General features: G+C 33.7%; 1 protein-coding gene and 1 pseudogene across 2 annotated transcripts; both read right to left on the bottom strand.

The window, feature by feature from the left end:
* Positions 1–3,319: 3,319 nt before the first annotated feature.
* LOC145051513 (disease resistance protein RUN1-like) lies at positions 3,320–9,278 on the bottom strand (annotated as a pseudogene). Its single transcript, XR_013683667.1, has 6 exons — positions 8,693–9,278; positions 5,998–7,107; positions 5,602–5,901; positions 5,370–5,480; positions 4,362–4,961; positions 3,320–4,249 (listed from the first exon to the last, which is right to left on the bottom strand). The product of XR_013683667.1 is annotated as a disease resistance protein RUN1-like (transcript).
* A 2,747-nt stretch (positions 9,279–12,025) lies between these two features.
* Positions 12,026–14,386, bottom strand: LOC145053812 (F-box protein CPR1-like). Its single transcript, XM_079001917.1, has 2 exons — positions 13,080–14,386; positions 12,026–12,313 (listed from the first exon to the last, which is right to left on the bottom strand). Exon 1 carries the CDS (start codon positions 14,267–14,269, stop codon positions 13,088–13,090), a length of 1,182 nt encoding a protein of 393 aa, XP_078858043.1. The 5' UTR covers positions 14,270–14,386; the 3' UTR covers positions 12,026–12,313; positions 13,080–13,087.
* Between the last annotated feature and the right edge of the window lie 1,519 nt (positions 14,387–15,905).

A 15,905-nucleotide genomic window follows, 5' to 3' on the forward strand; every position in this document is an offset into this window, starting at 1 on the left:
ACATCACAACTCCACTTAGGGAATTGGATACAATTGATGTGAGATTTGTTGTACAGAGGAAATGCTTCTGAAGCCACCATTCAATACACATCACCGCTTCAATTAGGAAACTTCAAGACGTTATAGCATCCTACTTTAAAAGTTTTGTTAGCATTACCTAGATGGTATATATCATACTATCGTAATTGCTGAAATCTTTTGTGTATTTGTTGTTACCTAACAATTTTAACAACTTTTAGAACAAAAGATTCAACATGCATCAAGAATCACCAATTATCCCCAAATTTATAAACCCTAATCATGTCGAAGTTCAAGATTAAGGTAAGAAAGTGGTATACCTTAAAACTTCTCTGATCCAAAATCACCCAAAAATGGAAGAAATGGAAGGAACTGATGAAGTATTAAGGAAATCTCAAAGAACTGATTTGAACCCAAAACGACAGGTTTTTACGATATTTGGCGTCTTAGAAAGTTGGCTAATAAAAGTCAAAGCATCAAGAGTCATGGTGCTTTACATGAACATGGTGTCCTATGTCACAACCTCCATGATACTTACAAGTTTCAACAGTAATGCAAGTGTAAAGGGATAAAACTAGAGATGAGATTTAGAACCGGAAAACCGGAATCGGACCAGAACCAGAACCGTTAGAACCGGAATATATAGAACCGTTTTCGGTTCCGGGTTTAAAAATTTGCTTTATCAGGGTCCGGGTAATCTGGGTTTGGGTCCATCGGGTCCGGGTAAACCGGGTCTTAAAACCGGAACCAGTGTTTGGAACTGGAACCACTTTTAGGGCCGGAACCGGTTTTTGTGAAACATTTAAAATATGCATATTTCATTCATTTCAACTCCGATTGACATGTAGTTTTTTTCCAACGTGTAGCTTAGAGTTTATACATAATTTTAGACTATAAATTTTTCATTTTTTGTTTTATATTCATTGAATTACAGTCCCCCAAAGTCGAGATATCAAAGCTAAAAGTTTTTTAATTTTTCAGCTTTTTTGTATTCTGTGAAAGTTTTAAAACATGCATATCTAATTCGTTTGAAGTCAGATTGACATGTGGTTTGTTCCAACTTGTAGTTTAGAGTTTGTAGATGAGTTTAGACTATAATTTTGTCATTTTTAGTTTAATATTCAATGATTTATAGTCCTTCGAAGTCGGGATATCAAAACTGAAAATTTTCAACTTTTTAGCTATATGTTTTTGTACTTTGTATTCTATAAAATTGTTAACACATGCATATCTCATTCGTTTAAAGTCGGATTGACATGCAGTTTTTTCCAGAATGTAGTTTAGAGTTTATACATAATTTTAGACTATAATTTTGTCAATTTTGGTTTTATATTCAATGAGTTACAGTCCCTCAGAATCGGGATATCAATATGAAAATTTTCAAAGTTCAAGTAAATAATTACCAAAAAATTCCGGCTTTTTCGGGTTTTTTCGGTTCTAAATCACTTATCCGGTTCCAACCTACCCACTTTGATGTTTCCGGGTTTTTCGATTCTAGACCTACTTTACCCGGTACCGTACCCAGAACCGGTTCCTATATACCGGTCCGGTTTCTGGTTCTACAAAATTCCGTTAACCGTTTCTGGGTTTTCCGGGTCCGGATCCATCCGGTCCGGGTTTGGACCCACTTTCATCCCTAGATAAAACTGTGTTATCGTTACCCCCAATTTGACCATGACTATTTAGTATTTATATTCAGCCTTGACCTCAAACTAAAAATCAAGGCTTGTTATAATCAAATTGATTTATTTAGGACGATTTGAAATATTTTATTTAAGAAAAAAACCCAATAAACCCTTAAAAGGATAACAAGGAAGAGTGAAAGACCCAATCACCCAACTAACAAATTATGTTTTTACTCAATTTGGTCACTGAACTTAGGTTGTTACAATTCTTTGGTATTTGAAGTCGCTCACAACATGGAGAAAGTTGAATAAATGAATAAAACCTGAAATATGCAATAGCACTAGAAACAGTAGCTCTAATCTGTCACAACTATAGCATCAACCCCTAGCATCATGTTCATGTGCAGCTGGGACCAAAATTCATGGGAATACGCTAATATTACACTTGTTGTAAGCCCTTCGGAAGAAATTTTTAGCCTTTATGCCGTTCATCTTTATTTTAGCATTCGAAATGGTCTTTGCAGAATATAAATAGTTTAAAACTAGTTACATGCAGAAAAGTAGATGAGTCAACTCTTGGAAGCAGGAGTTAAGGTATGCCTCTTTCCATTTAAAGGATTGAATCGACTATAAATAATGAAAAAAATCAACTACATATGTTCAATGGAGACACCTTAACAAGGAAAGTCAGGGTCGTCCACTCTTCCCCTGTTCCTATCCTCTGTTTTCTTTCTAAGAGCTAATTAAGTTTTTTCTTACATGAAAGATTTCAAGTATGTTTGAAACAAATCAATCTAATAATTATGGAAACAACATGATTCTTTACTTGTATAGAAACCCGTCATTTGTGATTGTGGGCATCGGTAAATAGTCATGATCATACTTGGTGAGTAACAACAACATTCCTTTATCCCATTCTGCTTGAATCCCCAGAATTTGTAAGAAACAACAAACATAAGTGAATCAACACCAAAAACTAGGGTTTATTAGTTTCACCAGGTTCTTTATCTTTCAATCTCCACAGCAAGCCTCTATCAACATTTGTGCACCAACTAAAAGTGATTAGAGGGCAATTCCCCTTACAACTATCCATGAAATCGTAACAAAAGTCTAGCAATAAAAAGTTTTTGTTGAAACAGCAATGCAAAACTCAATTTAATCAAAATACATGTTGATGTATTGAACTAAAAAAGAACAAAACTAAAAAGAGAAACAAAAATGATCAAATAAAAAGAAACCAGTTATTAAGATTCTTTTAAAAAACATAAGGAACTTTCATATAAAACAAGCTATAGATCTCGTATAACCAATATAAAAATATATTCAAGCTACTACCACAATTTGTGATTTTATAATGAGTCTCTCTAATGTTTTCATGGACATGACGTATCAATAAAATTTAGAAAAGATACATTCTCTAATAAGTTAATCCAAAATACAGATCCACCTCAAGATGGTAAATGATGTCACTCCACACATGAAAGTTACAAATGGACCAACAATGTGATCTCCATTCTCCACACACCAATTGATTGACTCACCTGCAAATAGATGTTCCGAAACACATGTGCTGAATATTCCAAACTCATGTAACACCTGTGACAAACATTCCATTTGTTATTTAGTTTGATTGTCAGCATCAGCAATAGCCTAAAACATATATGCAAACCAGAGAGAGAGAGAGAAAACACCTGAATTATTCTCTCAACTTTGTCTATTGATTAAAGCTTATATTGACCCACCATTTCACACATTATCTGGCTGACCATTGTCATGCTTGATCAAACGAAATGTGTATCCAATAACACACTAGGAGTTTCCCAGCAGCACTGATATGGCATCCAAGAAGAAGATTAATTTTCCACATCCAAGAGGAAACAGGAGACATAATCTTTGACTTTTAATTGGCTTAATTTTGTCGATGCCTTCATTTGATAGAGCAATAAGAAAACTAGAAACGTGCAATGTTTGAACCTTGAATCCCCTTTATGAAACCACTAGGCTCCTGTCTTGGGGGCTATTAATGGGGTAGGAGATTGTTGGTCTCTCCCATTTTTCTTTTATTGCATTATATTCCAGATGATCATCTCGGAACACATGTTTCTTCCCTGGGAAAACATAATGAGATATATCTTTATCCATTCTATCAGTCCATGACATTTGATCAAAGACATTGACATCATGAGCCTCCTTTCTTTCTTCATCAAGTAATTCTTCATAATCTTCGTATATAAGGTTTATGCAACATTCCTCTACACGTATTATACGAGAAAAGTTCATCTCCACCCTCCAACAGATTGCCACACCTCCAAAGGCATAACAATGCGAACTTTCCTGCATTCTTACGGATATTTTGATCTCTTTTAAAGTAACTCCACAGCAAATCTTTGGTCTTGTTTTGTACTCCAATCTCCAGATCAAAACCCATTTGCAAGAATGATAGAGAAAGAACGACACATATATTAAAGCCAATTATTCTCAAACTATTACTATACGATGGAACTTCAAATGAAATTCGAGATCCCATTAATTATACGTGAAGCAGGAATAAGAAGGGGTTTGTTTTTCTGAAAAGATGTGCTGAATATGCCAAACTCATGAAACACCTGTGACACACTCACACATACACCTTATTAGTTATTGAGTTTGATTCTCGGCAATAGCTTATAAAACAAATATACGCAAAGATTAAAGAAGAGATAGAGAAAGAGAAAGCACCTCAAGATCCAACTCCATTCCTTCACATGCATTTGATTCTAATCCTAGATATCGTATGATTTTCCTCTCAACTTTATCTATTGACTGAATTTTATAACGACCCTCGATCTCACACAATTTTGGGCAGTTCATGTGGTGCACTATGGTCCTTGAATTTTCTTCAGGCTGTACTTTTTCCAATGATTCATTGTCATTGACAAACAGATGATTGACGGAATTTGGGAGACCTAGAACTGATTGGAGTTTTGAACAATGTGAGACTCTGAGCTCTTCAATTCTCGGTAGGGTTTGAACACATTTTGGTAAGAAGGTTATATTGTTGCCATCTATATTCAACTTCATGAGTGAGACCAGGCTACTCCATTCATCTGGGAAAGAATTGTCAAAGAGATAGGAGTGTGACAAATTGAATTCCGTTAAAAAGGAAAGTGATGAAAATGAACCCAAGCATTGATCGACCCTTCCAAGAACACCACAACCAGACATTTGAAGCGAGTCAAGGGATCTAGGTAAACACGGAAGATCCCTCAAGCTTATACAATAGCTTAGATCTAATGAGTATAGTTCTGTAAGGTTTGCAAACGATCCAAGAACTTCAAGCTTTTTGCAACCATATAATTTAAGATAATTAAGGGATCTAGGTAAGCATGGAAGATCTCTCAAGCTTTCACAATTGGTTAGATCTAATGAGTATAGTCGTGTAAGGTTTGCAAACGATCCAAGAACTTCAAGCTTTTTGCATCCATTCATTTAAAGCCATTCAATGGAACTAGGCAAGCACCAAAGATTCCTCAAGCTTTCACAATCGCTTAGATCTAATGAGCCTAGTTTTGTAAGGTCTGCAATCGATCCAAGAACTTGAAGCTTTTTGCAACCAGATATTTGAAGGGATTTAACGGATCTAGGTAAGCATGGAAGATCCCTCAAGCTTCTACAACTGGTTAGATCTAACGAATTTAGTTTTTTTAAGGTATGGAATCAATTCACCAACCTTGATTAAACTCCAACAATGTCTAGTCTCAGGATCAAGCTCTCCAGACTAGGGAGTCCGCCAAAATTCGGGGTTTCAATTAGGTCAAATGAATAGCTAAGATTAAGGATTTTTAAAGATCCAATGTACTGTGACAAGAAAAACCACAATTATACAAAGAACTTTCTACATAAACATCTTATAATTAAAAGAATAATTTGATAACTAACAAACAGTCCAAAACTGAAATGGTGATGCAAGAAGACATACCATGAAGTCATCCCAAACACGTGTTAATTTGCTGTAGCTCATGTCAAGTATCACCAACTTCTCCAATGAAATGTCACCTGGTAGAGCTTTTAAAGAAAATCCATGCCAACTCAACAATCGTAACTTTCTGGGAAACTTCTTGTATTTCCCAGAAAATCCTACATTTTTAAGTTGAAGTAGAATTAGACTCTTCATCTTCTCCAGGGCACTAATTTGGAAATATGCATCATCATTATCTCTTGATTGGGCTTCCAAGATCTTTTGTATATCAAGCGTGAGTCCTTCCACAGTTTCTGTACCCTAGTTAAGAAATTCAAAAAGGTAAACTATGGCTCAACATGCATGATTACTATTACTGAAGTAATAGTAATATACAAAAGGGGTGTGTAAGCATACGGTATGGTCTTGCAACACATTAATACAGTCCTGATGGTCCCACAATCTACTTCTTTTCCCAGGTTCCTTTTCTGATTCCTGGCGAACAACTTCTCGTCCCATCTCCTTGATTAATTGATGCATCATCACTCTCCCATCTTCAACATAAACCAGACATCTATCCATTAGATTCTTGATCCCAACAACAGGGTGTAGATTACATTCAGTCAATAATTTCACAATGTAGTCTCTTTCCTCACCCTCGAGGAAGAAAGCAATATGCAAGAATAAACCTTTATCCTTGTCATCTGCCAAAGATTCATAGCTTATTTGCAGAACTTCCTGAATCTCACGATGAGGAGTACTTGCTGCCAGTTTGTGAATTGCATCTTCCCATTCATCATTTGTCTTTTCACTAGGGAAGATCCCAATACTTTAAGAGCCAAAGGAAGGCCCTTGCAGCGCTGAACAACTAATTCTAAGTGGACAATAGAGGGTTCAACGGGTTGATAGTGTTGACCAAAGGCATGCAAACTAAGGAGCTCAGTAGCGTCACCCATGGATAATGTTCCAAGGGAGTGGATCTTACCATGATCTTTGAAAGCAGTCAACAACCATGTGTGCCTAGTTGTTATGATCACATTACTTCCAGGATAAAACCTTTTCGGTCCTAGTAACGCATCTAACTGTTCCATTGTTGCAACATCATCAAGGATAAGAAGTACCTTTTTGTTGGATATGGCATGTGTCACCTTATTGGTTCCTTCATCAACATTCCATATAGTTTCTTCTTTTTCACTCCTTAAAATAGTGGAAAGAAGCTGACTCTGGAAGCGATTGAGTGAACTATTTTTATTCGACGTCTCCTTATTAATATCTGCCAGAAAGCAACTGGCATCATAGTTACGTGAGTTTAAGTTAAATATGCATTTGGCTATGGTTGATTTCCTAATGCCTCCCATCCCATCAATGAGAAGGACTACTGCATCGGGTGACCGATCTTCTAACCATGATTGGATCTCAGCAAGATGGTCCTTTATTCCCACTAGTTTCTCCTCAATGTGTAGGGCCTTGTTGTCCACTTCCTTTGTTACAACATTTAGAATATTGATTATGAATTTGGACTCGTACCTAGAAAGTTCAAATTAAAGAAATTAGATTTGTAATGTATTTGTTTATTATACAAATGATATATATATATATATATATATATATATATATATATATATATATATATATATATATATATATATATATATATATATATATATATATACTAGCCGTTTGCCCGTGCAAAGCAGCAGCGGCGAATAGTTTCTTTCAAGCAATTAGTTCCATTCGGAGACATGTTATATTTCTAAGAACACTTGCACCATTATCGATCGGTTTCACAAAAATAAAAAGTGCAATGCCAAAACAAAAAAATATTGTGGTGGTGGATTCCATGGAGGAAAAGGAGATGAAGATTTGAATTAGTCTCCAGTCAACTATATTTTATGCAAAAAATTAGAGAACTCCAATTTGAATGAGCTTTTAAATTTCAAACGATTTGTCGAAAAGTAGTGTTTCAGATTTCGAATGCACTAGATACCAGAGAATAGATATTTTAGGTGTACAAGTTGGGTTAAAATTGATGAAAATACTAATTCAATCCCTAAAAATAAGGAAATACTAATTTAAATGTGTTTTTAATACTTGTATCCCTAGCATTATCATTTGTAAGATATATATTATAATATTATTATATTAATAGTTGGTTGTACTTTAAGCTTAAAGACTTGAACGTCTTAAAAAAATATTATTATTATATTGATTCTATTTATAGAAATAGTAAGATTTTTTTTATAAGGTAGTATATATATATATATATATATATATATATATATATATATATATATATATATATATATATATATATATATATATATATATATATATTAATGAAAGATGCATCTTTATTTGAACAATACAATCTTCAAAATCCTATATCCTATCTTTATCTTTTAAATTTCAAAGTTTTGGAAAAAATTGTTGAGAATATGAGAAATAAATAATTTTTGACAACTTATTTTATTGAAAAACCAATATATCAAAATTCATGAATTTTCATTCTCTCTAAATAAACATTTATCTTGATGTGGTTTTTTTAGTATATCAATTCTAGTCATAACTCATAAGTATTATTCATATCTGAATAAACTTTATATATGATTATTATTCAGATGTAATAATATTCTTATTCACATGTGAATAAAAGACCAATTGTACTAGAAATTGAATGCAATGTGTATTCACATGTAAATAATATACATGAGCAAATCTCATGTAAAAAGTATATAAAAAGTATATCGATATTAATGTCGATTTATAGAGAATATAAAATTATAAATTTTGATATATTTCGGAAATTTTTTTTGATAAAAATAGCACTAAAAATGGAAGTTTTCGAAAATACTTTTATTATTTTTTATTTATTGTATTCAAGAAAGAGGTTGAAGAAAAAATTATTTCTATTTTTCCAAAATACTCATAATTTTATTTTGAATATTTTTATAGATCCAATCCATATAGACACGAGTCAACTGACAACTGGATCAACGGATTAGTTTGTTTACATATAAATGGATCTCATGTGAGATGAGGATCAAGATCCAATTCTAAATAACACACTAGCTAGTGAATTTTTTCTTTACAGGATTTAAGGAAGCATGCGTACCCATCTTTATATACCAATCCTGTAAAGGTTGCAGCTTTGTTAAGAGAATCTCTCCATGCCCTCACTTTCTCTAACAATTTTTTCTTCTTTCGAAGGTTTGATTCTACGTTGACTTCATTATCATACACATCAAATGCGTCTTTAAAGCATCTTGTTTGATTTCGAACATCAGATGGTTCCACTTTGTAGAACACAGGTACAAATTGATGTTTACAGGATGAAGTCTCGTGTTCTTCAATAATCATCATAACCTCATCGAGACACCATTTGGAGGATGCATAGCTTTCTGAGAAAACAATGAGTGAAATTGCAGACTCGTGGATGGCTTTCCTCGGTTCTGGCTTCAACATTTTTCCTCTCTCCATTGAATCATTGTCCCAGAAAGTGCGGATCCCTGCTTGCTTCAAGGCTGTATAGAGATGATCTGTGAAACCGTGGCGAGTGTCTTCGCCTCAAAAACTTAAAAAAACATCATAACTAAAACAAGGTTGAGCAATAGCCATGGAATTAGATGAATGAAATCTAGATAGCATAGCTGTTGGTCAACGTGGTAAAATCTGAGAAGAAGGTTGGAATGAGAAAAGTCAGATATCAAGTCTACTTGAACCGTATAAGAGCATCCACGCTGGTTCTGTGATATGTCAAAGGAATTGCATGCTCACTTTGAAAGCCGCGCATAGGAAAATATTATTTCAAAAATGGAAAGCCTTGCAAGATGGTTGATGGTCCAGCTCACACATCTACTATAATAAATGAAGTTTTTTTTGTCGTTCATTCATTTGGACACATCACATTTTGTAGAACTTTTAAATTTTCTATTTTCCACTTATCATTTTATTGTATTTTTCATTTTATTAAATTAAAATTTCACATTTAATATGCAAGGTAATATATATGTAAGCTATTTATTAAAAATGGTGTATATATGTAATGTATTTAATACATTAAAGCCTCATTAATTTTAATAATTCAAAAAAAAAAATCATTTTTCTTACAAATTCAAAATTTTCAAATTGTTAAAATTTCATATATTTTTTTTAAATAAACTTATGTAATACATGAGTTTCACACCTAGTATAATAATAAACTAGGTATATAATAATACATAGGTGTGATGGATTTATTTAAAAGAAAAATTAAATACGTAGTTCTAAATATTTGAAGTTTGAATTTATAAAAGTGACAACAAATATTGAATTATTAAAGTTAAAGTGTGTTTGTCTCTTTTAAAATTTTAAAAAATAATTTAGATAAATAAACAAAAAAAAAACTAATGAGACTTTAATTTAGTAATTTTGAAATTAAAAAGAAAGTTCATTAATGAATTAATTGATATGGATTTATTATTACATTAAAATATTATATGCAATTTAATAAAATGGAAAAACCATAAAATAACATGTGGAAAAAAAATAAAATGAAAATAATAATAATAAGTCATGAGCCATAGTGCGTCAAAAGTTGATAAATGACACAATTATTTTTATTTATTAAGGAGGATTGCAAGCAATGGATGGTTCCCTGTGGCATCTTAAATTATATATAGTTGTTTAGAATAATTATGTTATTATATTAATAGTAGGTTTAAACGCATGGAATATAAATTTACATAACATATATAGATAATAATAACAACATAGTACTCCCTCCGTCCCAAAATTATTGTCCATGTTTGACTTTTTAAGTCTCTTTTGTTCAACTTTAACCTTAAATAATTTACTTTTTGTTGTATAAATTTTTATGCAAGATATATGAATAGATTGTTTTTTAAATATATTTTCATTGTTATAAGTTTCATCAAAAATTATATAACACAAATAAAGTTATTTATGGTCAATGTTGATATGGAAAGACTTCAAAAGTCAAACGTGGACAATAATTTTGGGACGGATGGAGTATAACACTTATTTGCAGTTCAAAAATTACCATAAAATTAGTAGGTAAAACTGAACAATGGTAATTTTATAATCGATGCAAAACCATATCTTGATTAAATGACAACAATTTGTGTGTGGTAATTAGATGTGTATGTTGTGAAGGATCGATAATTAATATATAAAATTCAAAATCAAAAAGATTTCCTTCTTGAAATTTTGAGATTAGGATAAGCAAATCATAAATGCATTATTGATTTGAAATTGAATGTGCAAAGAAAGGAAAGAATGGAGAGAAGAAATAGAAAAAGTGATTGTGTTAGAGGAGGAAAAAATGATTGAAGAAGCAATAGGAGGAGCAAACAATGTTTTAAAAACCGGTTGGACCGGGCATCGGGGGAGAGACGACTCAACTATCACCGGTTTTATGTCAATTTTTGAACCGGATTGAACTGACCGAACTAACCGGTTTTTAGAAAAAATCTGGTTGAACCAGTCAAAATTAACTGGTTAACCGGTCAAAATAAACCGAATTGAATAAAAACACATGAGAAATAAACATTTGCATAATAAACTTTGGTGATTTTTTTCAAATTTATTTAGTTTTCTTTAAATAAAAACATATGGTAAATGTTATAATATTTTTTGATGTGTTTGTATTCATCTAAAACTATATTTTGTTTCGGTATTATATTTTCTTTTCTTTTCGACGTATATAGATTGATGTAAAAAACACTAAAACTTATGGTTATGTGTTATTTTAATATATTTTGAGATCTACAATTTATTTTTATGTATATTTTTAATGTTTGAATTAGTAACGTCAAATTCATGATTTATATATATGTAGGAAAATAGAAAAAAAGATAAAAATTATGGAAACCGGTTGACCCGCTGGTCGGCAGTCGAACCAGAAACCGATTACCATACCGGTTTAACTAAAAAATCGGTTTTTAAAACTTTGCTTGAAACACTTCTCCCATAAGTGATTGCTCTACAGGAACCGTTCGCCTTCTAGGATCTGCCTCTACCAACCAAGTACTAACCCAACAATTTAAAAACCTTAAAGTATCCCAATTCCGTTAAAACATTCTTATAAAGCTTATTTATGAATCTACAAATTAAAGAACCATGTCACTAAATTGAGTATTATTATAATTATAAAAAAAAAAAAAAAAATACAAGCGAAGTGAATAACCATGTTGTAGAAAAGTCATCTAGCTTGTTTGACTTTCAAAACTTATTTGACCCAAAAAGCTCTGCAATAAGCTAATATTGTTAATCCTCAATGCAATTCCATGACTTTCTTTAGCACATCAAGATATAACCTCGTTAAATCAATCGAGCACCAAAGGAAAAAAAAAAACAACAAAATGAAACGAATACACCAACATCAAAATAAAGGCAACCAACAAAAATAGAACATAATCCAAACCGAATATTACAAAGATTCAGTATGTATATAGAAGGCAGTTGATGAGTATTATTATTGTATACTCGAAGCAGATACTTCGGTGAAAGCTGTTAAGTCAACAAACGATCCTTGGATACACACAAGCAAAGTCATTTAAACAGGATCCAACCATCAAAAGCTCCTAATTAAAGGTATTTGTAGACAACACTAATCCATACCCACCTATTCTAAGTTAAGACTCTTACACCAGGATTTCATAACACGTTATATCTTTAAAGAAAAACCCAAACATCTTTCCATATGATTTTCAATGAGGTGAGGTCTTCATCGACCCTGCAACAAAAGATTCAGTAAAATGGGCATCAGATAGATTCAACAAGACATAGCAATGTACTTTCTTTATTTGTTTATTATAGCATCCTAGTTTTGAAACATTTAACTACAGAATTGTAAGCCATTGTACTTGGAAAAATTCATTATAATTTCAATTTATTCTTTCTTAATAGGATATTCTACTTTGCAATTTTCACCCAAATATAGCAGTGAAAATCGCTTTGTATTTGGACGATGTTGCTATAATTAGATGGATTTTTCAAGGTATAATGATGTAATAAAGAAATGAAAGTATGATGCTATAGAAAACAAAATATAAACGAAACTATGTAGTTATTTCTTGCATTTGACGTTTTAACCAGGAAATAATATATTAACACCTAAGAAACCGAAATGTTCTTGTCAATCACCTAGCTTAAAACATGGAAGACTGTAAGCAACATAACTAATAGTACAAAAACAACAGAATTAAATTTGAAAGTAAGTTGATATTCCTCCATCTACAAGACCTTTTTCTTAAACCAAGACCTAACAAAACATTGGGTATGAAAGCAATTATCATTAACTCCTTCAGTTCCCACAAAACATATACATATATAGTTTTCTTTTCAGGTCAGGAATTGCTATTTTCATGCTCAAACATATATTAATCATTTTGAAAATCTAGCAGTATCATGAGCTAACTGCATTAAATAATGATATAAAGATATATAGATAACTACCACCTACAAAGATAACATGTGAAAGATAAATTCACTTAACTTACTTCTTTCTTTAAAGTACAAGCCGGAACCCCTTGGATAAAAAGTCATCTCTTTTGTTGTCATCTTTTTTCTCAATTTTCTCCTTCTTTGCACCACTTCCAGAAGGGTTACCAATGTTCACCTGAACAAGGCTTCCTGTAAAGGTTTCAGTAACAAATAGCCTTGGCATGCCAGCAACCTTAAATCTTTTCACTGTCTTATTCTCAAGATGATACCAGTAAAGGCTGTCAAAGTTCTTTTCAAAGAGCACTTCATCACCACTCCTAGAATACGAAACAGGCCTCAAGAAATCCAATTCCCTGATGAGCTTCACATCTGTGGTTGAAATCAACTTAGTCCATGAATCTTTGACTCCATAACTTCTCATCACCCATATGTCTACATTTTTCATGGGATAATGACAGACCATAGACAGACATCCTCCCAATATAGCCAAATTGACATGGAAATGCTCATTTGAAAGTTCAGGTCGGGGAACCAATCGCAACTCATCATTTGTGAGGTCAAAAGCAGCAATCAGAAAATCAACCCTCTTTCCAGGTTTTTGACTCACCAACCAATGCAAAGCACCCTTAGTAAATGTATTGAAGTTTCTTCTGTAACAAAGGTAGTAAGGGAAATCCCCAACTTCTCTCCATGCATCTGTTTTTGAGCTGAAAACCTCTATCTTCGAGTGAACAAGTTCATTATGCAAACTACAATACTGAACCAATCTCACCACCTTGTGGTCATCGTGCACATGGTCGTAACCAAAACCCTTGATGCATACTCCTCGACCAAGACCTTCTGAACATTTCGCTGGGGCTAACCGTATTTTCTTAAACTTCCGGACTATTGGATTCCAAAACGCAATTTCATTATCCGGTTCAGTCGTACACAGGCACACCACGCCGTTACAAGAACCCAAAATTACAGTTTCGAAAATTGCAAAGTATAAAGGGTTATCTATTTTGTTAACAACTTTAGCAGATGAATCTAAGTTAAGATAGCAAAGCGTTCTATCACCGCCGAAAATGATATTGAGATTAGTGTTGGTTTGGAGTGAGTGATTGAGTTGGAGCTTAATCACATAGTCGCTATCAATTAGGGCACGAAAGGTTTTGGAAACAGACCTGAATCGCAGAAGCGGAGCTACCGGCAACCATGAGAGGATTTGGGCGAGTAGATCCGGCGGCATCGGAACATCCGACATAGTTCATAGATCACTTGTGAGCATCAACTGCTTTTTGGCTTGCAAGCTTTTTACTTCTTTCAATTCACTTTACGTTCCGTCTATGGACCATTTCATTTTATCACTTTATCGGAACCAAATGCGCATTTGCCATTTGAATGGTGTAAATAGGAACCCCAACTACCATATTCAATTCCAAATCAACCCCTCAACTTTTGAAGAATCACATGCTTGTCCTTAAAGCTTAGGGAAAATGACTTATGTGAGTAATTAACTATTGTCTTTTTTGGTCATTTTTTTTTTGTATCTGATTTACCGTTAAACTTGTTGTAGGTGTTCACAGAAACCATTAAAACCGGCTATTAAAGGTTTCCGACAATTTCTTATCTCCGATCGTCTTCTTCGGCGAGCCTCCGACAAAAATGAGTTTTTCAACGGATCATTGGGTCTCGACTGGATGACATACATAGGGATGTCAAAAACTCCCGTGGGACCCTGTCCCCGTGGGACCCCGATACCGTACGAGACTAATTTTAAAAAAAAAATCGGGAGCGGGAGCGGGAAGGGGGCGATATTAACTCCCGTTTATTTTCGGGACCGAGGGCAGGAGTGAGTATTTCCGTCCCGTACTCCCGTAGGGGCCCCGTTTATTTTTTTATTATATATATATATATATATATATATATATATATATATATATATATATAATGGAAATTACAAATGAAAAATTAGGGCTTCATCTTTCTTCCGTCCGTTTTCAATCGTCACTCACGAATGGGGGGCAAATAGGAAGGGCGACTTTCTAGTTTCGAGGACTTCATCTTCCTTCTCCTTCTCCTTCCGGTTCCCATAGTCGGCGACCTGTACTCCCAGTCTTCGACCGACGAGTGGCGAGTGAGTAGTGACGACTGCCTACGCAACTTCTCCAATCTCCAACTCCCACGGGCTACCTGCGAGGCTGCGACTTCGGCTTTCTTCCGTCACCGGCTCACCGTTGTCGAAGCCTTCCACAATTAACGGTAAATACCACCTGTTGTTGCTATCAATTTCTGCTGCTTTCAATTTCTGCTTCTAAATTCTCACTCTCACCGATTTCTACTTCTCACTCTCACCGATTTCTATTTATCACTCCCACTGATTTTTGCTGCTTGCAATTAATCTTTTCCAGGTTTCGTAATTTCATATACTGTATGTTATCAATGAATTAAGTATAAGTTTGTAGAATACTGCTATAGAACTCGATGCTTGCAATTAATCTTTTCTAGGTTTCTTAATTTCATATATTGTATCTTTAATCATTTATATTGTTGCTATCAATTAATTAGCTACAAGTAAGAATGTTTGATCAAATTTTGTAGAAAGCTTGATGTTTGCAACCTCTAGTGAGAATGTTTAATCATTTTATTGATGCTTGCTGTTTGCCTAAATAAATAGATAGCTTTGCCATAAACAAAGCAGTTTTTTAGCAAAAAAAAATCTAATTTTAAGTCGGGGAACCGGGGGAGCGGGGGCGGGACTGGGGGCTGTGTAAACGGGGGAACCGGGGGCGGGAGCGGGAGCGGGGGCAAAAGCTGATTTTGGGGGCGGGGGCAGGGGCACCTATTTCTGCTCCCGTTTGCCCCCGTTGACATCCCTAGACATACAGCAGCAGCAGGAA

The sequence above is a fragment of the Lactuca serriola genome, chromosome 5 (genome assembly GCF_051521515.1).
Source record: "Lactuca serriola cultivar US96UC23 chromosome 5, Lser_US96UC23_V15, whole genome shotgun sequence".
NCBI lineage: Eukaryota > Viridiplantae > Streptophyta > Magnoliopsida > Asterales > Asteraceae > Lactuca > Lactuca serriola.